Source organism: Mesitornis unicolor, unplaced genomic scaffold, assembly GCF_000695765.1.
Source record: "Mesitornis unicolor isolate BGI_N332 unplaced genomic scaffold, ASM69576v1 scaffold8661, whole genome shotgun sequence".
Taxonomy (NCBI): Eukaryota; Metazoa; Chordata; class Aves; order Mesitornithiformes; family Mesitornithidae; genus Mesitornis; species Mesitornis unicolor.
The window spans coordinates 52,197-78,899 of NW_010164429.1; the positions used below are offsets into that span (position 1 = coordinate 52,197).

Here is a 26,703-nt window from a genome sequence, read left to right on the forward strand (position 1 = left end):
TACAATGTTTCATTGTTGATGCTGCTAGACTTTAAGTGTCTGTATAAAATCTTACTGGTGTCCAAGCCCATGTGCCTATAGACCATGAAAGGCATCTAAAGCTATGAAAGTCGTGTCATGCATCCTCTCCCATCCTCTACTTTTTTTTATGCTACCTTTCAGTCTCTCCATCTCCACAAGACTCACCCACTGGAAGCTACATTCACAAGGAAGGAATAGTTTCTTTATGCGTACCTATGTTCCCTCTCCTTCAGGTCATCGATCTGTCTTCCTCTGTTCCACATTTCCATATGTTCATATCCTCCCATCTACCCTCTCCCTTTCCCTATTGAACACACGAAGCTTCTCCTTCCCCTTACTATCTTCAGTTCTGTTTTATCTGTAATTCAGCCAAAATCAGAACATGCAGATAACCCATTTGTTGCACAAATAATTGGTAGGTGACAGTGGGCTGACACTTTTTTTTAAATTCCAGCATAATAACTGCCTGTTCTTATTTTAGATTAACCTATTTTTGAAAGTGGTTTTTTAAAAGTAAGTTTAAGTAGTGCTGTTCTTCTCTGGGGTCAGAGTTCTGAAACAGAGTTATTTTGGAATAACTTGTTCTTCAAATTCAATCTTTTCAAGTCCACAATAAATTTGAAGTCTAGGTAGACCTTCATTATGGAATTCAGAGTCTGGTACAGTGCTTGTAGACTCCTGTTCATTTTGTTGGGATTGAGATAAACTTAGTTTTAGTATTTTGTACTTCTTTCTCTTTATCTTTTCTATTTCTATTCTAAATCATCACTTCAAATTTTCTTTCTTTGCATCTTGAACATAACATTGGGATTTTTCTTCCTTTGGTTTTTACTGGAATGAGAAATTTATTTTTTTTTATACCTGTCCATATTTGTGAGGCACACTGATTAGACTTTTTCAGATCTTTCTGGAAAACAGTTTAGAGAGGTTTGTTCTTTTAGTCAGGTTTTTATGGAGAGCAATTTTTAATGCCTTATTCTCCTTTAGAAAGCTGATGGAGGTGGGTAGACCTTCTCTTTCTTTTATTATTCCCTAGACAATGATCTCAGAGAGGCCATATCATAATTGCTTCTGGTAATTGTAGTAGAGTACCAACCATGTAAGGCTTCATATAATTCATATAATTGCTTCATAATGCAAGCTATTTTGTTAAGTGCTTAACAAGTATCCTCACTACAAATTTTTTTTACTGCTACAGTTCATTGCAATATATTTCATATACTTACACATATGTATACTGTAGTTACACTAATATATTAATGTAACTCTACAATTATATATTGAAGTAACCATTTTTATTCTATGCTGATTTCTGAGTAACTGAAGAGAGGGTACTTGATCTGGTTCCCTGTAACGAAAATGGCATGCACTTAAATATCCAGTACAGTCTTTTGAACCTCTATTCATTTAATATGGAAGGTGTTGCTTGACTCTGGTTCCATATAGTATGCGAATATATTTCAGTGTTTGACATCCTTATAATACTGATGTATATGTTAAAATGTTGCATAAGCATGTACTGATACAAAATTAATTTATTTTGATATAGGGGATGTCCCACGTTGGTGCAAGCGTTACCAGGTCCTAGTACACAAGTCACTGCTGGGAGCAACCATACAGCTATTCTCTTAATGGATGGCCAGGTTTTCACATTTGGAAGTTTCTCAGTAAGGAAATAATAATATTTACTTTTGGGAATAAGCTAGTAGTAAGTGTATTGTTCAAAGATATTTTAAAACTGTTTGCTTATACTTGCTCTTTTGTGTCCGTTTTGTAAAAAAATGTGGCCTCTAATACTGTTCGGTTAGAAAGGCATGATGCCAGAAATTCTTGGTATTTTTTTTTCTATTTTAATGAAGGTGCTGATTTAAAACTGGGTTGTTTTGTAAGGTGCACCAGTTTTCTCAAACTCTTATTGTTGCAAGGTCATTTGCAAGCATCTATTGCATATTCTATTACCTGTCAGTCTGCATTCGTTAGACAAATTAAATGTCCTGTTTTCTTTCATAGAAACATCAATGAGTTGCAGAAGTTATGCTTACACTTCAGGGGAGGTTATTGCACAGTATAACACAGCATAACTCTGGTACTCTTCTTTCATATCCGCATGGAATATATTCTCCTATGTCCGTGTGGAATCCATTCTTAAATTCACTGAATAATCACTTCAACATTGTTTAGTTCCTCTTTGTCCTGACTTCAGGCCTTTGTGCCTCCTTATCTTTGCAAATACCCCCTCACTGCAGTCTCTGTAGAATCATCTGTTGTTCATGCCTTTCCACTAATGTCCTTTTGGCAAAAGTTAAAGTATAGGTAATCATCTATTTTTGTATGCTTTAAAAACTATGTACTACCAAACACAACAGAACAGAAATTGCACTGTGTGAAATCTGTCTTTTTACAAAAAATAAAAAAAAGTTGAAGGCTGAAATTTTAGAATTGGAATGTGTTTTGAATTAAAAGTGTTACACAAGATGACTCTTATGTTAGGCAATATTTCGTTGTTTCGAGACTTCAAGTAAGAGCTTTGGTGTTCATGTTAACGGTGGCTTAGACACAGAAAAGTTTAGGTTTTGTTGACTTGCAGTGAAACTTAGCCCCTGAAAAATCAAATTCACTCTCATGAATGGTAATGCTTGAAAGTTTGTTGAAAGCTTCATAAAGTTAAGACAAGCTTAAAAGCAAGCATGTTTCTTGAAAATGTCTTCACAAAGTTTAGTTACATACAGTGGTATGTAGAGAGAAGAGTAGCGTGCTGGACAGAGGGTATTTGCTGTACATGCATGTTTCTTCTTGACTTGATTAGCCTGCAGTGAATTTCCTTTGCCTGAGTGAGGTAGATGGAGTCTGAACAAGTTTACTGCTGCAGTTCTTACTATATACTTAAATGCAATATAAGAACTGTTGGTCCAGCTGTCAGTAATTGGTTGTACATAAAAGATAAGGCTCTAGGTCAGGATGTTAATGAGCATATGCAGAGGTGCTTGCTAGGGACTTTTTGCTCTCTTTAGCTCAAGTTTGATGTGCTAATCAGTTTCTAGGTACTTTTAAGAGGTATTTGCTTGGTAAGATTTACAGTCCATTTAAGTTCAGGATTGAGTGGAATTTAGACTGTCTGATTCTGAATGTAGATTTATTATGTTTTTTCTCCTGTTAATTTATTCGTTGTTTAGCACTGAAGTTATTTAGATACTGAGTGCTGAAGGAGTATAAATGCTTTTATATCTAATTCTGAAGATGGAAAGGAGAGTTATCTATCATGGACCATTGTAGTTCTGTTAAAAAAAAAAAAACCAACACTCAGACTTAAGTGAATAGGGAAAACAATATCTGTCAGTAACTTGTTCCTTGCATTTAAATGTGTAACACTTCACTTAGAGTGGCTGTTGCTTTTAGAAGGTAATTTTGTGGTAAGCTACTTCTTCCAGACTACTAATTTTGTATGTTGAAACTATCAAAGTAACTTGTTCATCTTGGAGACTTACTGTTACTTACTAATTCTTGTCTTCTCTCTATAGAAAGGTCAGCTTGGTAGACCAATTCTGGATATGCCCTACTGGAATGCAAAACCAGCACCTATGCCTAATATTGGATCCAAATATGGACGCAAAGCGACGTGGATTGGAGCAAGTGGAGACCAGACTTTTCTCCGGATTGATGAAGCTCTCATTAATTCTCATGTGCTTGCTACCTCAGAGATATTTGCAAGCAGGCATATAATAGGCAAGAATTCTTAATATAACATTTTAAATGCCAATAGCAGTACTGGAGAAAAAATAGCTTTGGTCATGTGAACAGTAGAGGATCAACAATGAAAAAATGTGAAAGGAGGGAAGTAAAATACTTGGACTTTTTAGTTGTACTGTACATGGTGATCATAGCTCCTTTAGAAAATAATTTTGTTAAAAATAAATATAAAAGTGTAAACTCTTTTTGCACTTACTATGGCGTATTTTTTGCTATAGCAGCATATCTGTTCTTCCCTAGTACGTTAATGCTTCATGCATAGAAAATGCCACATAATGAGTGGAGTCTTAATGTTTTTTCTGTTCTTTTTTGCTCTCTGATTTAGGTTTGGTACCAGCTTCAATATCAGAACCTCCTCCTTTTAAATGTCTTCTGATAAACAAAGTAGATGGCAGTTGCAAAACGTTCAATGATTCTGAGCAGGAAGACCTTCAAGGTTCTGGTGTGTGTCTGGATCCTGTCTATGATGTTATTTGGAGGCAAGTGTGGATTACAGCTATTAAAGTCATAGTATAGAAATCCTTTTAAAAATATTTTGGGAGGCTGGAGATTTAAGTAGTAAATGAAAAACAAGTTTTAGTCTTGTGTCATCTTTTCCACATTTTTTGGACAACTTGTTCAAGTAAGCCCAAAGCAAGCATCTTCTCTTGCCCATTTTTTTTTTATTTCTTTGCTTTTTTGCATCATTCTCATTCCAGACTTATAATTTTTGGGGAACCTCAATCTGTTCCACTTAATTACTCTTTTTATTCTTCCCTTACTTTCCTCCATCTACTTAATACTTTACTGAATTAATTTTCTTGCCATGCTCAGGTTCCACAACCTTGTGCCTTAAATCTACAGTCTTCTCTCTGGCATTAGTGGTTAAGACTTGAATAGGTGAAGGGTTGGAGTAATAGTATTCTTTTCAGTTCTGACATTTTGGGAGGTCAAAATAAAGATACTTATTTAGATGGCATAGACATTCAAATTATGGTTGTATTTGTTTCACAGTCTTTGGGGATGGTTGCTTCCACGGGACTCTTCGAGAGGCGTTTACTTATAAGCCCTTGTTACAAAACAGGATCATAACATCCAATTCTTCTATAATAAATTAAAAGCTATGTTTGCCAGAATTAGAGAGAGAAATTTGAACTGTCATCTGAGTGCAAGTGATGGATGGTGTTTAAACTGTTTGAAGACTTAGGCAAAACACAAATAATCCCTTATAGTTACAGTAAAGCAGGGAACCAGGTAGTCATCATTCATCTGCAAATGATAGTATTATATAGCACCATAGCTTTAAAAGATCATTTAGTCTACTTGCATCCTACTTTGGATGGATTAATCCAAAATTGAGTTTCAAGAACTTAATAGCCACTTAATGTTGAAGCATGCACATTTGCTAGCATGCTCATTCTTCTATGACCTCTGAAGTTCCTTGGATGGCTGTAGTCCTTCATGATGCCCATCCCCAGGATTGTTTGGATCTCATTAGCTAGGTACCAGTTTTTACTTAAATTATGCTGAGATTTGAAATAAGAAAGAGAAGCACCCACATTCTTAAAGCTCTAAGTTGTGATATTATCAGCACAATTTATTGTGTTGGGGACTGTAGAACTAAATTAGAGCTTAAATACTTAATTGAAGAATGGATTACTGGAGTCTGTGAAGGTTTATTTCTGTGCTATATCCCATTCTTGTTTAATAGAAAATATTAAAACAGTATAAAGAAGCGACATGTTAATAATTCTGCCTATTAGTAGTGAAATATTTGGTATATTGATTATTATTTGTGGGCTTTTTTTTATTCATGCCTATTTAAACAAAGGGGGCAGTTTCACTGTACAGAGGCAGCATTCTCGATTACACAGATTTTAAAGATTTTCTTCACACTTTTGTGATAACTTCATGTGTATTTGTGTGTGTGTGTGTATAAACTTGCACATTGCTAACTTGTTGAAATCCTGAGTGTTTATGGTGTCCTATAATATTCTTGGTTAAAGCTATTTCTCTCTCCGTCTTAGCTGCTTTTGGATTTTTAGAACAATGTACTAGGTGAAAATTCTTTTTGTGCTTATTCAGAACACTCCCATAGGCCTATGTCTTCTAACTGTTTCTTTCTTTTACATAGTGATATCAAAGACTTCATTTTTTTAATTTTCTTTTTCTCTATGTTAGCCTATAGTATAGAAAGTCTTTGTATTCCCTTGTTTATGCTGCCCTTTTCTATAATCCCTTAAAACTCATAAAGTGTTGTTATCCATTTAAAAAAGCCCAAAGTATGTTGGATTTCTCAAGATCTTTTTACTCTTGTTTAAAGGTGAGTAACCCTTTTACTTTCATTTGGCATCTTTATCATTTTTGAGCACATCTGCCATTATGTCTGGTATTTTACTAGTTACTTCATGCTTCTTATTAGATTATACTGTTTTAATATTCATTAGCTTTGAAAAGCGTCTAACATTTTCTGAAATATGGCTGAAGTACAATAAGAATGTTTTTGTGCCTTTCCATTTGCTAGTGTTTAAAGCTAGTAAAGTTTGTATGTATTTGGTGTAATGATCTTCAATTTTAAGAGTTTGTACTGGTAGATCTACATTTTATGTTAAATAGCTTATAAAATTTAATGATTAGTTAGATTTTTGTATTTTTTAGTAGGTTAAAGGGTTTTTTTTTAACTCGGTTTTGTCTTGCTCTAGGTTTCGACCAAATGCTAAGGAACTGTGGAGTTACAATGCGGTAGTTGCCGATTCCAGACTTCCCTCAGCTCCAGACATGCAATCCCGGTGTAGTATTTTGAGTCCAGAACTTGCTCTACCAACAGGTTCCAAAGCTCTGACCACCAGATCTCATGCGGCTTTGCACATTCTAGGTATATATTTATAGTTGATGAGTCAGAAGCTTAGATGAAATAAAAAAAAACCCCGTTAGTTAATGTATAAATGAGTTGTAATCTCAAAGCTTTCTGACTTTTTTGAGTTAAAATTTTACTTTGTAATCTTTCAGCATTGCTCTTAGCACTTATGATCTGGCTGTTATGCATTAATTTTAATCAAAATAGTTGTCTTCTGCCATCTTAATGACGATAGAGGATTTTAGAGTTCGGATGGAACCTAGAGCTCGGCAGAGTAAACAGTTTCCTAGATTGTCTTTTTTGGACAGTCTGCAGAATAAAGTCAGTACTGCGAAGTTAACCTGGAGTCTCCAAAAGTCTCCTTAAGCAAGCTGTTTTTATTTTAAAGTAAATGCAGTATATAAAATTAGAATTTACTCTTTGCAGTTTTGTATAATGGGGCACAAAGAGTAATACGATTTCCTTTTGAAGTCTAAGAACCCTACTAAAGCAAAACATAATCCCACTGCGTTCATGTATAAACTGGTCATTTGCAACATACCCCATGCTTTAAAGCACAGTTTTGGAAGTTACTTTAGCTCACTTGTTCCTGATTGTGATGAGTGATCAGTTCCTTGTCCTCCTCCATTCATTATGTGTTAGAGGTGATAAATTTTAACTTGAACAGTACTTTTTTGTATCTGAGTCATAGTAAGATATGTTAGATACCCATGCATATGAAACATGATGCCTTTTATGAAGGCTCTTAAATCTGCCTTAAATCTGTAGTAATCAGTTACTACTTCAACTCTTTTGGTAATATGGGAAATGTAAAAAGGAAAAAAAGTGAAGGTGTTGCTGGCAATTTATTTACCATTGGAAAAATTGCAAAGTAGATTTTATCACACTTCTTGATTATTTTGAAAAAAATAATAAATTAAATTAAATTGATCTTCAATAGCAAACCTTGAGATTCTAGACCAGTGACCCCTGACCTAAAGCTGCAGTGATATTCAGTAGCATATGTGTGGTTTAGGGACAAAGCTTTAGGTTGCTTTGATCTTCTTAACTCATATTAATTTCCATTTCACTGATTATAATCAACAGTAAGAAATTTTGATTTGTTCTTGATTTTGCTTTCTTTTAGGTTGTCTTGATACTTTGGCTGCTATGCAGGACTTGAAAATGGGTGTAGCAAATACAGAAGAGGAGACGCAAGCAGTAATGAAAGTTTATTCTAAAGAAGACTATAGTGTTGTTAACAGATTTGAAAGTACGTACACGGTAAAATTCTGTAGCAAAATTTTATATTCTTTTATTGTGGCATAAAAGACTAAGATTAACCATATTTTTGTTGTGGGTTTCTCTTTCTGCAGGTCATGGGGGAGGCTGGGGTTATTCAGCCCACTCAGTAGAAGCTATCCGTTTCTGTGCTGATACAGATATTTTGTTAGGTGGTCTTGGTCTTTTTGGAGGTAGGGGTGAATACACTGCTAAAATAAAGGTAAGCTTTTTGGTTTTGTTTTAAACAATATTATGTCTCAAAATCAGAACTTTATAAATGCCACCTAAAATCATGATTGATTTTGTCTGTATATGAAAAGCATTAGTAATAAAACTAGAAGAAGGTTTCTCAGAGAAAAGTAGTGAACATTATGTGTGTAACATGGGTAAAGTAGAGACCTGAGAATTACTATTCTTAACTGTCAAGAATTGGCCTGTTCTTGCCTTCACTACTGTGAAGGCAGATCACTTTGTGATCGATTTGCACAAAGCTCAGAGGCCCACCTGCAGAAAACTGGTGTTGTGGGCTTTGTATTAGAATCACATCTTATGTGATGAGGGACTGACTGCTCTCAAAAGCAGAGTACTTATCAGCATCTAGAATTACTTTGGTACCAGTGGAACCATCGTTTCCTAGTATCCCTTCCACTTCTTTCTCAGATTACTCTCTGGATAGCTTCTCAGCTGGGATTCTTTAAGTGAATGGCACCAAACATTCTGAATGACACATGGACAGCTCTGCTTTATGCCAGCCATAAGTACTATTAGGACTGGAGAATGTGTGCTGATTTGAAATATATAAACCTGGCACTGGATAAAAAAAGCTCACATGAACACACAGTGTGATAACAGAGCTCTGGTTTCTCCTAAGTAGCTTATGTTCCTTCATATAATAAAGATTTCAGAGGCTCTGCGAAAGACATTGTAAAGGAAGGATCTAATATCTGCCTGAAATTTATTTTAGATGTGTATATTCAGAATAAAAGAACAGGAGATCCAAAATAAGCAATTGTACTTTATTCTAGTTTCACGGTATGACTGAGGATTGCATATGATTAAAGACAGCCAAGAAACTTAACATTAATCATGCACTTTTTTTTTAACACTAAATGTAGCAAATCTGGTATTATTTTTTTTTAGCTTGTTTCTGGTTGTTTAGGATTAGCTTATAGTCAAGATAATGTTTGCCAGTCCTACCACAGATAAACTGTGTATTAAATAGGGGTTTGCAAGAGAAGTTATAGACATGTACTGTGGTCCTTTTTCAAACTGTGGAAGTGCATTTTGAATGAGTGAGAAACGCAAGTTCCTTTGAAACAGCTATCGTCTTTTGCCCCAGTCACCAGCTGTTTATTGACTAGCTCTGCTAAACAGTCGAGCTGTCCCTTTCCAGAGAAGTTGTGTATATCTTCAGTGAATTTCAGTCTATGAAAGACAGCCTGCACCTTCTTCCCAGCTTTGCCTTTTTTCAGATGCTCTGTATTTGGGAATTTTGGTGTCAATTGCTATTTTTTAACAGTTGATGATAATTACAAAAATCCTGACTTCCAGATGGAAATTGCCTGTCAGTGATAGTAACTAGCAATTACTTTTTGAAAGGAGAGAGAATAGTAGTAGACAGTTTCCAGAGGAAAAAGTAGTATCACGAGTTTCCTAACATCTAAGATATATTTTTACCTTCTTTCTTACTCTACCAGTTGTTCGAATTGGGTCCAGATGGGGGAGACCATGAGACTGATGGAGACCTTCTTGCTGAAACAGATGTCTTAGCATATGATTGTGCTGCTAGGTAAGATGTTTTCCTTACCTATTTCTACCTACTTCTTGATCTTTATTTTTACTTTCTTCATACACTTTTAAAAATTACTTTAAATATCAATGGAGATGATCCACATAATTAGGCGTTTGTAGCAAGTAATGTGAAACTTACCCAACAGTCTTCATTTGAGTGTAAAGTACATTATGGTACTAAATTAAAAGAAGAAAAAAATCATCTCACACTTGCTCTTGTATAAATCCCATATTCCTGTGATGAGAAAACAAGACAAATACAATGTTACAGCAGCTCTTTTGAATACTCCTATCAAAAGGATGCTTTCAAACAAAAATGGGTATTTGCATTAAACAGCTCATCCTTAAATTTCTTGTAATATGAAATTATCATAACCAAAGGAAGAGTTATTCTGCTTCAGATAATTATAACACAAGCAGTTATTGCATGAAAGATTTTGTGCATATTGATGAGGTTAGCCATGTTTTAGCTGCTTTTTCATTCCCTCTTATGAAATAATTTAAGATTCAAATCATCCATGATTAATTCTTTTAGGTTTAATTCTTATGTATCAATACCCCTAAATATCTATTCCATTACTTTCTTAAATATTCATATGTATTTCCTGACTATTTATGTATAAGCTCTTGTCACTTACAGAAATTTACCCAAAATTTTCTGAAATTTAATTTAAAGAATTAATACTTTAACTGCAGTATTATGTATTAAATGTAATTGGGTTTGCATGTGTTTATTTAGCTTAATCTCTCCTTAATCTATTTGGCATTTGATATCTGTTTGTTTCAAAATGCAAGCTCAACTTAGGCATTTGTACATCCTTCTGAATTATTATTATTATTACTGCAATATTTTTCAACAAAATATTTTTAAATGCTGAATATAAATAGATATTTGAGATAAATAACTCTATTAGTTCCATTAATTTTGAGTTTTCTTTTATAAGGATAGAAGATTTTCTTTTTTTAAAGATTAATCTAAAAACTATTTTACATATATCTTTTTCAAAACTTATTTTTCCCAGAGAGAAGTATGCAATGATGTTTGATGAACCAGTACTTCTACAAGCTGGCTGGTGGTATGTAGCCTGGGCAAGAGTGTCAGGACCTAGCAGTGATTGTGGATCTCATGGACAGGCCTCCATTACTACAGATGATGGGTATATATTTTTTTTCTATTTTTTTTTAATGCAGAACAAGTGATCTACGATTGCTTGAATAATAATTGAATCATTTCTCTTTCAGTGTTGTATTTCAGTTTAAAAGTTCCAAGAAATCAAATAATGGTACAGATGTTAATGCAGGACAGATCCCACAGTTACTGTACAGGTAATATTTTGACCTCTATTTAAAACAATGTATTGACATGGTTTTTTAAACAGAGGCCCTGTAAAGTAAGCACACGTTTCATGAAATTATTGTTGTATTAAACTAAGAAAATCAGTATCTGAAAAATTTAGGGAAAACTTAGTGTCTTTGAGAAAAGTAGTAAGTCCATTATACCAACATTTTATTTCTTTTCAATTTTTCTTTAAGGGGTTATTCTTCATACATTATGTTCTGAGACTTTCATTTAATTCTGCAGAGCCTCATGACTTCATCTAACAGGCTTCATGCTTTTTGCTAGTTGGGAAATATTCTATTTAGTAGGCCTTAGTTTGGGAGCAGTATATTATTAAGCAGATGATTTTAATTAAAAAACCCCAAACCACAAAAAACAACAACCCACAAAAACCTCGACCAAACAAAAAACAGAAATTGTGTTTATCAATAAGTTACTGTGAATTTATTATTTCCATTAAAAATGTTATGTAACTGTTTTAAAAAGCAAGAACTCTTTCACTGTGTTGCTAATATATTTTTCAGATTTCCTCAGATACATGCAATATCTAATTTTTATCTTTTCTGTGTATATGTATTTTTTTATATATATATTCCCCTTGCCCCCATGCTGATTCTGAAACTTGGAATTTCTTCATAGCAGTTCTCCTGGTATGTCCTTTGTAAGCATGTCCTTTTCAGGTTCCCTTATCAGAACAGCTCACTTTTGCAGGTAAGCTGCAAGGAGTCCATAGACTCCTAGCTCTCTAGAAGAAAGTTTTGTTTTGGCTGATGCACATAAAGTCCCAGCATAACCTATTAATCGTTTGGGTAATTTCTACGGAGAGGTGGCTGTAGCCAAAGACAAACAGCCCTTGGGGCCTCTGAAAAAAAGACGTGGCTGAAGAGCCATGAGTGGCAAAGGAAAGGTCCTACAGTAATCAGTACTGCCTGTACTGGTTTTGCTTTTGTTGTGGGTGACTTTGGGACCCACCTTTTAGATAACCAATAATAACCAAACAATAACCAATACACTTCAGAGTTACAGATAAAATCAGTGACTCAGTAACCAAAAGATAAAAAGATCTCTTTACGAGGAACCAGAGTTCTTCAAGATGTTCATGTCCATTTGTTCCCCTCCCTCTTCTTTCTCTTTCCTATTGTCCATAAATTTTTGTCTTTTTTGGATTACAGTCTGAGAGAATTAAGGGATAAAGGTATGCTCAAACTCGCATCTGCCCACAAGAGATGCAGATTGCTTTTATCTCTACAAATACTAATAGATGAAAAAATAGTGATTGTTCTGAGTACTTGTTATGCCTTGATACCTCCAAGTAAAAATGAACATATGCCGTAGACATACCTATAAACTAGTGATCTTCGGAAAGTAACATTTCTCATCTTAAAAATGTCATCTGAAGAAATACAGTAAATACTTGCAATAATTTCATATCTAATTAGATCTCAGCTTAGTTGTCACAATTCTGCCAGTTGCACAGAATTCAAGATATTTGATTGCTGGTCTGGAAGGATTAGGAACTGGAGGAGATTATGCTGAAATTGAACATATTATTTGCATAATTACCTTAAACTTTTCTTCCACTTTTGTTCCACTTGAATTTGGTGCAGATTTCAAGTCAGTTCTTAAATTGTTCTTCCAGGCTACCAACAAGTGATGGCAGTGCATCCAAAGGGAAGCAGCAGACCAGTGAACCTGTGCATATTTTAAAGAGATCTTTTGCCAGAACTGTCTCAGTGGTGAGTTTTATCAAGAAACTTCTGTTTCCTGCAAGTTCATTCATACTTAGAAAACTGAAAGGTGTGGAAATAACTAATGATTTTTTTTCTGTCTACTTTATCAAGTAGAAGTTAGGTACACTGATATATAGAACATTGTATTTTTTAACTTTTGCTGAAGATTTCGGATGTGAACTTAAATCTAAGCTAAGTTTGATATTGACCTGAGAATGAGGGCCTAGAAATGTATTTATTTACAAAGTTTTATTTACTTTTCATGTGTGAGCTGTGCAGTTTTGTGGGTTTTTGGGTTTTGTTTTTAGGAGATGTGGTGCTGAGTTCATACTTACTGGGTGTATTCAAGGTACGATGATACTCCCTGCCAAGAAATTAATATTAGCAGGCTTTTCAGAGTTTTGAGAGAGCTTTACTATATGCTCTCTTCCATGGCTTTGAAGTTACTGTCATTAATTAGTCATTGGTGAGATTCATCTTCCTCTTGAATACATTCCAATATGCATTGAGGGTCAGATAGCATTTGATTAAACTTCAGCTGAGGTAAGGAGGAGTATTAGGCACAGTGAGCTGCAACTATTAATAGAAGATAGTCTTTGATTCTTCACATACGAGGAAGTTAGTCAAATTTTGGGGAATACTGCATTAAGTTGAAATATTATCGTGCAGGATAAAGCCAATTTAGTCTTTGTGTTTTTGAAGTACAGTCCCTTACTTATCTGTTACAAGCCATGATTATTTTCAGTTCCATTCTGGCTTATATTTTATACTGCATTATATGTACAGTCAGTGTACTCAACTGATAGTTACATTGAAGTGATGGCCTCTATATGGATACTTGCAGTCCACTTTTCTCAACCACTTGCTTTCTCTCATTTATGTATTCTGCATTTCTTGAGTGTTTTCTATTGACCAGGGTGATCTCCTGTTCAGGTTTCTTCTAGAAATGTATTATCTACATGAATTGCATTTTATGTAATAATATTATCAACATATTAATAACTATTCTTAATATATGTTTGTTTAAAAATATTTCCACTAAGCTATGAACTCCTATAGCTTTTATTACTTCACATTGTATCCTCCCTCTTCGTTATCTTGCTGCTCTTATTCCTCACCATGGATCTGAACTGGGATAAGAGAAGAGTTTTGGCTTTTTGGAGCATTAAGGATTTTATAACTAACTATGAGCCACTTGAAGCTATACCTGCAGCTTGAACATATTCAATACCCAATACTTGTAATTTGCCTTCTGAGGTACAACTTTATGAAACTATCAATCACATTTAATAATAGTAGAAACAAAGTTTTAGACAAAATTTCTTAAATCCTCAGATTTCTTGTGGACAGTCATATGCTTCTCTTGAACTTTCAAGTACTGTAAATGTGATACAGTTCTCATGATCCTGTAGATCATAACTCTTTAAAAATGAAGTAAGGATAGATATAATAAGTCTTTACTGTTATGACAAGAATGTATTCTGTTAAAAATAGGTATTACACTGTGCAGACGAAGCAAGTAAAATTTACTGGAAAAACAAGTGTTACAGGTGAATACAAATGGTTGTTAGTTCTTAAATAAGTGAGAGACTTCCACACATATAACATACTTTATAACTTGCTTTTAGCATGGTATTACAGTGAAGCATTCTCTGTGCTCTAAGTGCTTTTTTTTGTTCTCAGGCAAATAGGATTTGTGTGTTGTATAGTGGATGCGTATAGACAGAAATATATTTTCATAATCAACATGAGTAAAGATGCTATTTGCTTTTCAACTTATTCTGATGCTGAAAGTTCATATTTTGTTTTTAACACCAAATCTGTCTTCTGTATCCTTCATACCCTAAAACAGGAGTGCTTTGAATCTTTATTGAGCATTCTTCACTGGAGCTGGACAACACTGGTACTGGGAGTTGAAGAACTTCGTGGACTCAAAGGATTCCAGTACACTGCTACTCTGTTAGATTTAGAAAGGTTGCGTTTTGTGGGCACTTGCTGCCTGAGGTTGCTGAGGGTCTACACCTGTGAAATATACCCAATATCAGGTATTACTCTTAATTCGTTTTTTTTTTATTTATCAGCAAATAGTAATCTACAGGACATGAAAAATTTGTTCTGTGTGTTCGTGTAGGAAATTAAGTTGCTTATGAGGTGGTTTTATTGGAGCAATTAAGAGACTAGCTGTAGAAATGGGGTATTTGCAATTTTCTGCATAACTGAGTGTCCAACACCATATGTTTATGCTGTAACTTGTGTATATTTTAAATTTAATTTCTTCTTTGGCTTAACACTTAAGTTCTTTTGGATTGGTTGTATTTTCTCTTTTCCTGTTTCTGTACATAGTAGTTGCTGGTAGTGAGCATAATTTAAATTTGAAGGAGTATCTGTTTTTCATGCCTGTAGTTTAACAATGCTCATATTAAAATGAAGCATGTATTATGAAAGACTGGAAAATTGGAAGTCTCTGATGTTCAGGATTCTCTGATTCTTCTACTTTAACACACTTCACTGTTTTCCTTTTGAAATTAACTTTTCTGAATGTAGATTCATGAATGTTGCTAAATTCTGTTTGTTTTATTTGCATGTAAAATGTGCTTTGTAATATGAAAATGTTTAATTCTTGTACATTTAACACTCTTTTTTGTGTGATGTTCTAGCTACGGCTAAAGCGGTTGTAGAAGAAACCAGCAAACTAGCAGATTGCATTGGAAAAACTAGGACCTTGCTGAGGAAAATTTTATCTGAAGGAGTAGATCATTGCATGGTGAAGTTGGACAATGATCCACAGGGATATCTCAGTCAGCCTCTCAGTCTTTTAGAAGCTGTTCTTCAGGACTGCCACAATACTTTCACAGCTTGCTTTCATTCATTTTATCCAACACCGGCTCTCCAGTGGGCATGTCTTTGTGACTTGCTGAACTGCTTGGACCAGGTACATTAAAATGGCACAAGTAGACATTACAGCTTAGCTTGCCCTTTTGCTCAAAGAGAAGCCAAGCAGTATTTAAAACCTTTATTCCTTTTTTTGTGTGTGTTTACCCTTGTTTGGAACTTGAATTCTGCTGTGGTTTGGTTGTTCTAATAATTTGGGTTTGCTTGGTTTTGGGGGGGAGGCTTTATTGGCTTGTTGTCATTGTTGTTGTTGGTTTGTGGAGGTTTTTTGGGTTTTGCTTTTAAAGTGTCCAAGTTCAACAAGAACCAGGAACTTCTGTCTCCCTTAGCAGTAAGATTCCCTCTGGGTCAGGGAAGGAAATTTGTGGTGCTAGCAACTGTCAGCACCTGCTTTTTTACTGTTGAGGCCATGCTTAATATGTGATTACTCTTGCTGCACCTTGCTTAGGAGCATACATGTGGCATTTTTTTATATTCATCACTAATACTTCAGTAATTTTTCATTATTAGATGTTTCAACAGTGCTCTGGTCCAGCAAAGTACACGAGAAGCTGGCAATATTGTTCTGTAATCAACAGCTTTCTTCTAAGTATCTTGCTTACTGTGAATGAGCATCCCACATCTAAACAGTGTGGCTGCTTGCTTGCATTGATTGTAGTAAGATGTAAGTAATCTACTTCTTTGCATGAAAATTCATTTATTATGAAAATTCAAGGAAGAATCAGTTCTTTAATATAATAATACAATTAAATTGCTTAATTATAAGTGCTTTGTTTTCAAAGGATGCCATAACTTCAAAAGTAATTTTAAATGGGTTTATTATTTTAAAACATGTCAACCAACACATTTTAATTACTCCAGTTTGCAAGATCTAAATGGAAGCTCATGAGAGAAGATACTGTAAAATTCACAGGAAAGCTAACAGTATATGAAATTATTTATCTAAATTATTTTTAGAATTACTGTAGAAGTGGAAAGTTCCTTTCCATAGTAATTTCTCCCTCATTTAATGTAAATGAAGTGGTGCCATTTTATTAATTTCTTTTTGTGTTTTTAGGACATCCAGGAAGCAAACTTCAAAACCTCCAGTAGCCGGCTTCTTGCTGCTGTTATGTCTGCGCTCTGCCATACTTCAGTGAAGCTGACCTCTATCTTTCCGATAGCTTATGACGGAGAGGCGCTGCTGCGATCAATGGTCAAACAAGTCAGCACTGAGAATGACTCTGCACTGGCCCATCGCTTTCCTCTTTTGGTTGCGCACATGGAAAAACTTAGTCAGGTTAGGATATATCCTAAAAAATTAGGAACTTGGTTTACTTTGCAACAAAATACAGTTATGAGTTGAAGTTTTAGCTTTATAAGAATGTATTGAATTTGCCTGAGTGTTTTCTTTCTAAGAGACTTGTTTTAGAAACTTGCTATTTTATCCAATTTTTCATCTTCCAGTCTGAAGTATTCCAATTATTTCCTGTTTAGAGAATGTCTGAGCAAAAATTATTCTTATTTATTTTGGAATATTAAATTGGCAGAAACATAGTTAAGAGTTGTCTTCTGTTGCGTAGTGTTTTCTGCAACAGTTTTTCAGTTTTTTCATGTGATCACAAGAATGAATGTGGATAGATTCAGTGTTTTGAGAGAAGGTCAACACAGCTTTGATAATAAAAAGTCATGTCTCAAACTGGAGTTTCTAAAGCAGTCAACAAGAAAATGGACAAGTTCATATAGTTCTAACAAAAGTTATTAAATAATTTCATAACAAAGGGCTCTCAAACACTGTATTTTTGCAGTTCTGTTGTTTCAGAATAGATTTACGGGGATGAAAAGGGTAAAGATAATTAAAGATATGGAACTACTAAATAGTATTCTTTGCTTTAGAAGACAAGAGGAGTAAGGTCTTGTGAAATTGTGAATGATGCACTAAAAGTAAATAGAAGGTAATTGTTGAGTCCTCCAAAATCAAAACTTTTAAGTAACCAGAGACCTTAGCAAAAGGTAAGTTCCAAAGGTAGCAGCACACTTCATAAGATGAGCCGTGGATCATCTTCCTGCAGGCCATTGTTATGCTAAGTTTTCAGACTTAGGAAGCACCTGCACGAGTTCGTGAAGACAAAATTGACCAAAAGCTATTAAATGCAAAGATAATATTTCTGTCTTGGATACAGCTGCCTCTGAACAGCTCAAGTTAGAAAGAGTTCTGTGCACGTATCTGTACAGGTTTGCTTGACCTGATTTTCTTTGTCATCTGTTCACCAGTAGGATATTTTGGGAAGGCAAAATGGTGAGAAAGGCAAACCTTTGATTTCTATCAGTAGAGCTTATTTCATTTTTCCTTCTTTGGAATTACTTCAATGTGGAAGTTCCATCTGTTTCAAAAAACAGTGGAAGTCTCTGCTAGGTAGAAGACACAGTAGGTGCCTAAGCTTACATTTATTTCAGTCTTCATTCAGTAAAGAATGACTGTTTTTTATAAGCATCCCACCACTGCTTTTATCTTACCTGTTTGCACAGAAGATTCTCTTTGCTAACATCAAAGCCAAAAAGCTTCTGCATTTCTTTTTAGACAGTGGGGAAGACAATGATATGAAGAGTTACATAGTTAGCTATACATCTGTTGTATTCTAACTTAGGTTTATAAATAGTATGGCAAGGAGGTCTATAAGAAAAGCTCCTCCCTGAAAAAGACACCTATGTATCTTTTCAGTCCAGTAATCAAAGTTGATGCCACCTCATTCTGGAAATTAAAAAATATTAATAGTTTTTTGACAAGGGAATTCATATTATGCTTTGAGAATTTTTTTATTTTTTTTTTTACCCTCTTGACATTTCTTATTTTTAAGAAGCCACTGTTTTTTCAATTGCCTAATGCTTATAATGTGTGACAAGCAACCTGGTGTTTTTTTTGTTGTTCTTGGGTTTTTTTGTTTGGTTTGGTTGGTGTGGTTTTTTTTTTTAAGTCATAACAATGTCATTTGTCATTTTTCTTTTTATAATGCAGAGTGAAGAAAATGTTTCAGGGATGACAAGCTTTCGCGAAGTGCTGGAAAAGATGTTGGTCATTGTTGTTTTACCAGTCCGGAACAGCCTTAGACGAGAAAACGAACTTTTCTCTTCACATCTGGTTTCTAATACCTGTGGGTTACTTGCTAGCATTGTGAGCGAGCTTACAGCATCAGCATTAGGATCTGAGGTAAAGCTTCTATAAAATCATTCCTAGAAGTCTTTCAGGACAATTATATTATGAATGTGATACAGACTGTGACAGCAATGATATAGGTATGCAGATCTTTCATAGATACTGAAGTAGCTTTCAGATACTTAACATAAAAGCATGTGTACACTGTATTAGAGAAATACAGTTGATAATTACCTATTTCATTATGTCTGAAGAAAACCGTGAACAGTTTAAAAAATGGCAATTCTGTTTGAAGTACCTTTCTTTTTGCATGTGTCTCTGTAGATATACACACAATGTATTTATTTGATGCTCACTAGAGGCAATGCCACATTGCTTAGTATCTCTGTGCTTTTGATAGGATCATGGGTGCCTCATGACTTCTAACCCTGTCTGCTTTTCATTATTTGTCAGAATTTGTAATGCGTTTTGTTTATGAATTGTCTTCCTCCTTTCTATGTAAGATAGTCCTTACACATACCTTCCTTCAGGTGTTGAATGTCATGTAATGTATGTATTATATATTTTTACAAGGCTTCATTAGAGTTTTTTTCCAGTTTATTTGCTTTGTATTCAGAAATGGAGACCGGTACTCTTTTTAAAATCCAGAGATTCATAATCACAGAAGTTCCTTTTTATGACACTATAATGTCATTAAATGAGACATTTTATTTGATTTTTATTAAGGCATGTCACAGTCTGTATACTACCAGCAGATTTTTTTCTTTCTCTGAAAGAACCCAACTGTTGATAACAGATTAAAGATGTTTTTACTATTATGTAAGATCTGTATCTTCTGATCTTGGCCTCACCTAAGGTAGAAATACATAACTCTTCTTCTTGAAGGACTATTAAGCTATGTTTCATGCTAATTCACTTAACTTTGTGTTATTAGTTATCTAGTGTTTAGTCGTTAACTATTTTTTTTGTTTTTCATTTAACTTTCGACAGGTCGATGGGCTGAACTCTCTCCATTCTGTCAAATCCACCCTAAACCGATTCACTAAAACAAGTCAGGGAAGAAGCTGGAATACTGGGAATGGATCCCCTGATGCCATATGTTTCTCTGTCGACAAACCTGGTGTCGTTGTAGTGGGATTTTCTGTTTACGGTGGAGGGGGAATTCATGAGTACGAGTTGGAAGTACTAGTTGATGATGTAAGTACTGCACTTGAAAAAACAATTTGAACAAAAGTAACCTCAGTATTTTTCATAATGTGTTTTACAATGTAATATTGTAATACTTTTACATAGTCTAGACTACCAGTGCAACAGTGCTGTAGTGGATTTTTTATGTTTATTTGTGGTGGTTTCTGTGGTATTGCAAGCTACATGCTATATCCTGTAGGGGCCTTTTCTCACTTATGGTTTTGACACCTTACTTTATTACAAATAATATTTGAAATATAGTCTGCTTTTCATTTCCTGGAGCTAAATGTACATTAGCACCAGTTATCTCTGCAAATTACTAAGGAAAATAAGAAATCATAGAATCACTTGGGTTTGGAAAAGACCTTTTTAAGGTCATCAAGTCCAACCGTTAACCTAGCACTGCCAACTCCGCTGCTAAACCACGTCCCTAAGTGCCACGTCTACACACCTTCTAAATACCTGCAGAGATGGTGAGTCCACCATGTCCCTGGGCAGCTTGTTCCAATGCTCAACAAGCACAGAAACATGCAGACCCAGTTAAAACATTTTAAACCAAAAACTGAAGAAAAGGGCAGCCTGCCAGCATGGTCAGACTCTAGCTACAGTTCTGTGCACTGTTGAAGTACTCTCTTAAAAGAAGCATAAAACTGCACTGCATGTTCCTCTAATGAAGCCACACCTCTGTTCTTTTGCACCCAGTTGTTCGCTTTAACTGACTGTTCTAGTCTCTTCCAAAGGGCAAGCATAGGTTACTATGGGAAACTTGCCTCTGCTTAATAATTTCCTTTTTAGTAGAAAAGCTTTCCTGTTGTCTCTAAACAGGTTTTTCAGCTTTGTTCTATTAGTAATGCTGTGTGTAACAATTTATGCAAGAAAACATAACTTGCACAGTTGTGTGAACGTGTCATTTATTTGCATTTGAAATGTATTCAAGTGGCTTTGTTTCTTTGAATCAGAGTGATCATACTGGAGATTCAACTCATTCTCACAGATGGACATCTTTGGAGTTGGTTAAAGGAACTTACACCACAGATGATTCTCCCAGTGACATAGCTGAAATCAGACTTGACAAAGTTGTGCCACTGAAGGTAAATAAAAGAAGTGCACATCTGTAGGTTTATATGACTTCTTTAGATAACAAAAATCAGTGTTCAGTGTAAATTGTTATTTTGTGTACACACAAATTAATCTTGATGTGTTTGCTTTATAAATTCTAAGTTTCACCATGTTACTGAATAGTTTAAATACCGACAGCAAAAAGAGATCAAATCTTTATTTTGATAATAGCGTAAGATAGGTTATAATTGCATAGTAATATAGAATATTATTGAATGTGCAACTTTTTTGTATGCAATATCATAGCTAATTTTCTCACATACCTCGTCACTCTTGAAGTAATTATAAATAATATTTTACTTAAGTTATAGTCCATAGTTTGGACACAGAGAGCAGCTTTGGCTCTTGATACATGCTTGATCTTTTTCAGCTAATTTCATTTGTACAGTGCTTTGAATGACTTCTCAGACTCTCCAGTATTAATGTAAAATAGTTGCTTTCATAATATCATGAAGCCTAACTCATATTCTTGTTTTATGTTGTGTACTATTTTTGGCATTCCTTTTAAGGAAAATGTGAAATACGCAGTTCGTTTGAGGAATTATGGAAGCCGGACTGCCAATGGTGATGGAGGAATGACTACAGTTCAGTGTCCAGATGGTGTAACATTTACATTTAGTACATGTAGTCTGAGCAGTAATGGCACAAATCAAACACGAGGACAAATCCCCCAGATTCTGTATTACAGGTTTGTGTGTTTTTATGATCCATTTATAAGAAAAGTGAATAAAACCATCAGAGTGCTATTATATCACATCTGTTTTTGAAATAAATACATCTGGAGTGTACTGGGGTAAAAAGAGCTTCTTTAACAGCAATATTGTGCTCTTCCAGTGTAGTTTCAGACAAGTTATTTATGGGACACCAGTTGTACTGGTGCCTCCTCCACTCTTGTTTTAGATTATCTTTTCTTTTTTTTTACTTGGCAAATAATGTGATGGTTGACCTCTCTTACAAGGCTCGTTGTCTACTGCTTCACAGCTGTTATAGGGGAGACTTGTAAGATGCACTACTTCAATCTCTGTTTTTCCTATAACCTAAGAGATTTTTGGGAACTGAAATGTTTATCTCTCCAGTTTTGTTCATTTCTTTCCTCTGTGGCCAGAATGGATTGCAGCATGTAGTGAAGCAAGGTCTGTTTATATAGGAATTGTTTCCTCTTGTGCTGTAGAGTTCAAAGATATAGAAAGAAATTGCAACTGCCTGAAGAAAATCGACTGAAACACCTGACTGTCCTGCAGGGAAGCTTTATTTTAGCCTTTCAGGATGATAGTAGGGATTCACTTAAGATAATGCTTTTGCAGAAAGCATTACTTTCATTTTTGAGGTGTTTGGTTTTTTTCAGGTATGCCTGAAAGCATGATTTTCAAAATGTGACAGAACCTGATTATATTAACTACTACCATTATCTGCACAACAAAAATGTGTCATGCCTTTTACTCAAATCTCAAGAACACGTTGCTCTTCATATTTTAGCTCCTTTAAAACTTTAAAGAAATAAAGTTGTCTGCAAAATTACAATAACGGTGTGTTTGAAGATACAAGATATTTCTAAACTCTAAAATAAACTCACTCAGAGATCCAGCTTATATCAGTAATAACAGTAGTTTTCAATGAGTGGAATTACAGTGGTGCTTATCATGTTACTATTGTTGATTTGGTCTCCTGGAATCTTGAACATCTGTGTTTAGGGAATTCCTCCAGCATTTGAAGGAGTTTTATTATGAGGTGCCATAATTATGAAGTATCATATTATATAAGGAGGAGGAAAGAAGAGAAAGAAAACTTTTTTTCACACTCCCAGAACATCTGCTTTTATATGAGCAAAAGAGGCAATAAAGGAGAAATAACGATTTCTGTTATTTCAGTGAAGGAAAGGACAAAATAATGTACAACTCAGAACTGTTACAGAATAAATTAGGTTTTGTTTGGATAATTTGCAGACTGCTGCCTGTAATCACAGTGGCTTTTGAAATTTGCTTGGACAACAGAATTCTAAATGTTATCTGATGGATTACTATAGTTACGGATGTAGTCAGTTTGAGGATTCCCAGTTTGATATATAATGACCTGAGTTTTTTATTTATCTGCAGTAAAGCAACACATGCTCAGTCCACTATTACAGAACAGAGCTTGTAAGATTCACACTCGATTTTGTTTAAAGGATGCTCAAATACAAATTGAATTGTTGCTTATGCAAATGCCAAGAAAGACCATACTGAAAGAAGTGTGTTAACACACTTGTGATTAGGGCAGAAAGACCTTGGAAGTATTTGTTGAAACTGTACCGAGTTGGAATTGCACCCCCTGTCAGTCACGAATAAATTCAAATTATGAAGGTTTGAGGCTGACAGTGAGACTACAGTTCTAGGACACAGAAGGATAGGTATCCTTCTTGTGCACTGAACTGCTCCAAGTAAAATTTTTGAGCATTCTGAGCTGCCAGTCCCCGAATCGTAATGTCCTAGAGTTATTTTTAGAAAGATCAAATCTTACTGGACAAACATAAGAAATCCAAAAGAGAATGGGCAATCTTGCTTTTTACTTGTTGACCAAGTGATTTTTGGTTGTCTGTGCCAAGGCTGAATTGCTATTATGTTGAGTGCTTGAATTAGTTTCTAATTATCGTTCTAGTGCTTTGTTTAGGAGAATCTAATGTGACATACAGAGTGGATTTCAAAGAAAAAACTGTTTGCTAAGAGTAAACCAAAATGAATCTTTAGGATAGGGAAGTAAAATCTTTTTCCCTGTTATGAATACTACATTTAAGATTATTCTATTTTTATTAGGTGGTTGGGGTTGGAAGAGCATAGCAATAAATACAGCATTGTGGTTTGAGTGGCTAACACTGAAGCATTGCCTCCAAAATAAACTCTGTGATTTTTTTGATTGTTTCCTTTATCGCTTTATCATAAATTAATTGTTTTACTTATTCTATGCCACAAGTCAGTCAGTCATGGTTTTGTTAACATAATTTTATGTTTTGTGAACTTAATCCACGATCCAGGAGTGAGTATGATGGAGATCTGCAATCACAGCTTTTGAACAAAGCTAATGAAGAAGATAAAAACTGTAGCAGGGCTCTTTCTGTTGTGAGTGCTGTTGTACGAGCAGCCAAGGACCTGTTGCACAGGGCTCTTGCTGTAGATGGTAAGGCTTTTGAAAACTGACTTTCAAAATTTACTTTTCAAAACTTCTTTCTTTGATAGCAGGAGATAGCAGTAGAATATCAGTGTTACAAAAATTATGATATTTGTCTTTTGCTTTCCAAAGACTATTTTTCTTACTTGTCATTACTGTAGGTATCAAACTGAGTAACTTTCTACGTCATTGAGTTGCACTTTGAGATATCGTAGACAGATATCATGTATAAATTGGGTCATGAATTTAGCCAGTATTACACTAAAGCTGGTAAGCTTCTTTATTTCCAAAAGATATGCTGGGATGGGTCAGTTCCAAATTTTATTGTAGATTTTGCACGGTAGTGGTAATCGGGAAGACCGGTAAATGTAATGAATTTATTAGCACTTAAACATCCATTTTGGGAAATGTAGACATTAGCCTTAAAACTGAATGGTTTGAAACTACCATCTTCAGTTTTAACACCGTAGAAAGTATGAACACAGTTTCACAAAATGACAAAGAATGATAAAATTATGCTTTAAAAGAAGGAGATTATTTAACATGTTTATCTCAGGTGAACATAGCAGGTTTAGAATTTGACAATGCCTAGATAATGAAAATAATTTGAAGTAAAAATTAGTGTAGAGAGTGGAAGTTTTAACTCATAAGAAGCAAACCAGAAAAGTAAGGTCTGTTTTGAACCATGATGCATTTATTAATAATACCTGTGTTGTAATTATCTTTGTTTAGCTGAAGACATTCCAGAACTACTCAGCTCTTCCAGTCTGTTTTCAATGCTGCTTCCCCTCATAATAGCCTACATAGGACCAGTAGCAGCAGCTATTCCCAAGGTATGCTCCTCAACAGAAATTACTGAAGAAATTTAAGAATGTTATACAAGGAAAAGGTTTACTCTGAAAATCTGAACATCTTCATTTCATATGATTTCATGAGTCAGGGGTGCCTCATGAATTTTCCAAGGGTAAAAAATTTGAAAAACATGTCACATGTTGTTGTTTTAATTTAACTTTAATTTAAGACATTAGGAAAAAAAATACCATGAGGAAACAGAGGGCACGATGACAGGTCCTAACAATAGGAAAAGACAAGAAGTTAAAAGGATCTGCATTTACAACTCATTGATGAATATTGGTGGGGTTAGATTTTTTTTTTAATATTATGTAAATTCTATTTTTACTGTAAGCATTCAAAGCAGTGGTAGCTGCTCATTAAGTTAAGATGATTTCTTTCAAAAATAGACATGGGAAGGTGTCAGCTATAAATAAAAAAAACTTTTCAGTGGCATAGCATTCTTCCATGTGCCTGATCTTGGAACACTCTTAAAATCTATTATTAGATTTACAAATGTCATTAATCCTTAGCTAGTAGGCACTGTTACCTTTTACTGCTTTTTCATCAACTGTAAGCTCTCTTCTGACATCTCTTTAAAGGAGGAGGAAAGAGAACTGGCCACTTAGTCTAGCAGATTCATTTCATTAGAAGTAGTGTTGAATTTTAGTTACCTTGTTGCTGTGATGAACTGGTTTTTAGAACTGTTTTACTTGAAGTACTCCTCTCCTTTCAAAATGTTATACAGATTAGAGGACAACACAATGCCTAACACTACCTGCATTAAAATATGTTGAATATTTGAAAAAAACAGTATTAATGTTGTTACAAAACAAAGTATAAGTGGACTATGACTTTAGTATGGTGTTTGCTTTCTGTCAACTCATACTTTGTTCATTAATGTTATAGCTTTTTAGTAGGAGGTGAACGTATCTCACAGTTGTGTACAGGTCTTTGTTTCAGCTTTGGCAAGTCTTCAAGAGGACTGTTTGAGATTATTGTAGTGATGCTTCTTCTGTCAGGATTGTGTAGATGCAGAAATGGAAACTGAATTAATTGTAGTAGTGATACTCTGGGAGTATCCAAGACAGCCATTGTAGAGAAATGTAAGTTTGTGAGTATTGTTTTCACCCAGTCCTAAGTAGTACTTTATTGTGTGTGGTGTTACGTTACAGGTTGCTGTTGAGGTCTTTGGCCTTGTCCAACAGTTACTTCCTTCTGTGGCAGTTCTGAATCAGAAATATGCCCCTCCAGCTTTTAACCCAAATCAGTCTACAGACAGCACCACCGGAAACCAACCAGAGCAAGGGCTTTCAGCTTGTACTACCTCCAATCACTATGCTGTTGTAGAAAGCGAGCATCCCTATAAACCTGCCTGTGTTACGCACTATAAGGTAAGCACAATGTCTAAATGCACATACAGTTTCTTAAAAGCTTTTGGCGTGTAGGCTTTGTTTCATCAACATTTATTATCTGTAAAAACTGTTGCCTTGAATGATAATTCATATTGTCTAATATAGGAGACAGTTACCAATATTATTACCGTACTGTTTTCTGGAGAAACCTGGTTGTCCAGTAAGTGTAGTGGAAGCTATAGTGAAAACAAGTATAGTTTTAACCCCCTAGTGCATGTATCTGTTGTAAGTCCCTAAATTTGTTCAGTCTTATAATT

General features: G+C 34.8%; 1 protein-coding gene across 1 annotated transcript in view; it reads left to right on the top strand.

Annotated features, from left to right (window-relative positions):
- Window positions 1-26,703, top strand: part of MYCBP2 (MYC binding protein 2, E3 ubiquitin protein ligase) — a gene marked incomplete at its 5' end in the record, with an annotated part of 156,400 nt that overhangs the window by 49,504 nt on the left and 80,193 nt on the right. The window contains 20 exon segments of the mRNA XM_010194319.1: window positions 1,571-1,688; window positions 3,540-3,744; window positions 4,094-4,247; window positions 6,450-6,622; window positions 7,731-7,856; window positions 7,960-8,087; window positions 9,565-9,656; window positions 10,681-10,815; window positions 10,901-10,984; window positions 12,637-12,733; window positions 14,580-14,772; window positions 15,385-15,659; window positions 16,686-16,898; window positions 18,615-18,806; window positions 19,743-19,949; window positions 20,900-21,031; window positions 21,569-21,747; window positions 24,067-24,209; window positions 24,933-25,033; window positions 26,207-26,425. Coding sequence (XP_010192621.1) covers window positions 1,571-1,688; window positions 3,540-3,744; window positions 4,094-4,247; window positions 6,450-6,622; window positions 7,731-7,856; window positions 7,960-8,087; window positions 9,565-9,656; window positions 10,681-10,815; window positions 10,901-10,984; window positions 12,637-12,733; window positions 14,580-14,772; window positions 15,385-15,659; window positions 16,686-16,898; window positions 18,615-18,806; window positions 19,743-19,949; window positions 20,900-21,031; window positions 21,569-21,747; window positions 24,067-24,209; window positions 24,933-25,033; window positions 26,207-26,425 — 3,166 coding nt within the window.